Source organism: Cyprinodon variegatus, unplaced genomic scaffold (assembly GCF_000732505.1).
Source record: "Cyprinodon variegatus isolate N-32 unplaced genomic scaffold, C_variegatus-1.0 Scaffold3426, whole genome shotgun sequence".
NCBI classification, from domain to species: Eukaryota; Metazoa; Chordata; class Actinopteri; order Cyprinodontiformes; family Cyprinodontidae; genus Cyprinodon; species Cyprinodon variegatus.
Window position 1 is genome coordinate 5,732 of NW_015153879.1, and position 1,652 is coordinate 7,383.

General features: G+C 36.9%; 1 protein-coding gene across 1 annotated transcript; it reads right to left on the bottom strand.

Moving 5' to 3' along the window:
- Positions 1-67: 67 nt before the first annotated feature.
- On the bottom strand, positions 68-1,188 carry LOC107081218 (trace amine-associated receptor 13c-like). The gene is made up of 2 exons (XM_015369421.1): positions 986-1,188; positions 68-884 (listed from the first exon to the last, which is right to left on the bottom strand). Exons 1-2 carry the CDS (start codon positions 1,186-1,188, stop codon positions 68-70), a joined length of 1,020 nt encoding a protein of 339 aa, XP_015224907.1.
- Between the last annotated feature and the right edge of the window lie 464 nt (positions 1,189-1,652).

Here is a 1,652-nt window from a genome sequence, read left to right on the forward strand (position 1 = left end):
ATAGATAGATAGATAGATAGATAGATAGATAGATAGATAGATAGATAGATAGATAGAAGTACAACATCTATAGTATGTTGACTTCACAGGAGCCAGGCTGCAGTATCTGCAGAGTGACAATGAGCTTAATAGCTTTTCTGAACCATGGATAGAACAAGGCATATATCAAGGGGTTTAGACAGGAGTTAAAATAAAAAAGAAAGATCAAAAATGGTGCATATGCAGTACTGGTCACATTTATTTCAACAAGGGAGTAACTGTAATATGGACAGTAACACATTAGATATACGACAATTAGAACACCCAGAGTCCTGGCAGCTTTTAATTCTGATCGTTTTTGTGCTAAGTTTACTGAACGATTAAGTGTGAAAGCTGTAATGTGAGAGCGCATGGCACGAGCCTGAGACAAAGCCACTATAAATACTTTTATATACAGAAGTATAATAATTGAAACTGGAAATATAAAACTCAAAATAAGGTCAACAGTTCCAGTCACATAACTTATGACCAATGTACAGTCTCCAAAGCAAGATTTTCTTCTGCCTGGTTGAATCAGCTCATCTTTCATATAGAAAATGCTGTAAAAACCTGCACTAAGCCAACACATACCAATACAGCACTTGACTCTTCTTAAAGTGATCCTGGTTACATAATGAAGGGGATGACAGATTGCTACATAACGATCAAATGATATCAGAACAATGCTTCCAATAGATCCAGAAACTATTTGACACACCAGGTAACTATAGAGAGAACACATAATATCCCCAAGGAACCAGCAAGCTGTGTTTCGAAAGATTTCTCCAGGCATCAACACGAAACCCACAAGAAAATCAGACACAGCCAGCGAAAGAAGAAGGAGGTTAGTTGTGGTGTGTAGATTCCTGAAACAAGACAGAAAAAAGTGGAAAACGCTGTGATAAAAGATCAATATAAAAATAACTGTTCACATTTCTAAACGGTAAAATTTTTCTTAAATCTTTGCCTGAAATGGGAAATAGAAATGATGATGAGCAGATTGAGAACTGCAGTAACCAGAGCAACGAAGGAAAGCAAAGTGTTCAGCAGCACAGTTTTTGACAAAGAAGATGTTATCCTCCTGCAGGAGTTGTTTAGGTGTGGAAAACAGAGCTCTGCTTCTTCTTGTGCTGCCATCATCAGAGGACTGCAGCTCTCTGACCCAAACATTCTGTCTTGGCTTGGTTTATATATTTTCTCATTCCCCATTATATCTTCCACTGCTCTCTAAGGATCACTGATGAGAGTCATCAGTACATCACATGTTTGAAGTTTTTCTCCATTGTGAACAAACAATATTCTGACTATTCGATTATCTCATCAGTGCAAAAAGTGCTTTTTAGCTAATGTACAATCAAAAATATGCTGATGAAGATTCGCAGTCATTCAGGTCATAGTCATTCCAAAAGAGTAAAAAAAAAAATTAAAAATCCACTGGACTTTATTTTCAAGTTTGAAGACGTTTCACTTCCCCCAGGAAGCTATTAAAATTCAAAATGTCAGGATTAGCATTTCAAAGCTTTTTATGGCAGCCCAAAAACTTGTTTTGGCTTAGAAAACAAGCAAATTGAACCAGAAAAAGATGCTGAAACAAAACCAGATGATGGAGGAAGAGATCACACTCTCCACAACAG

What these genes read in the sequence shown, in the direction of transcription:
- LOC107081218 (XM_015369421.1), bottom strand. Translation starts at nt 1,188, where the DNA reads ATGTTTGGGTCAGAGAGCTGCAGTCCTCTGATGATGGCAGCACAAGAA. An exon ending in ATTTCTATTTCCCATTTCAG is followed by an intron (nt 885 to 985) that starts GCAAAGATTTAA and finishes GTCTTGTTTCAG; the next exon opens with GAATCTACACACCACAACTA.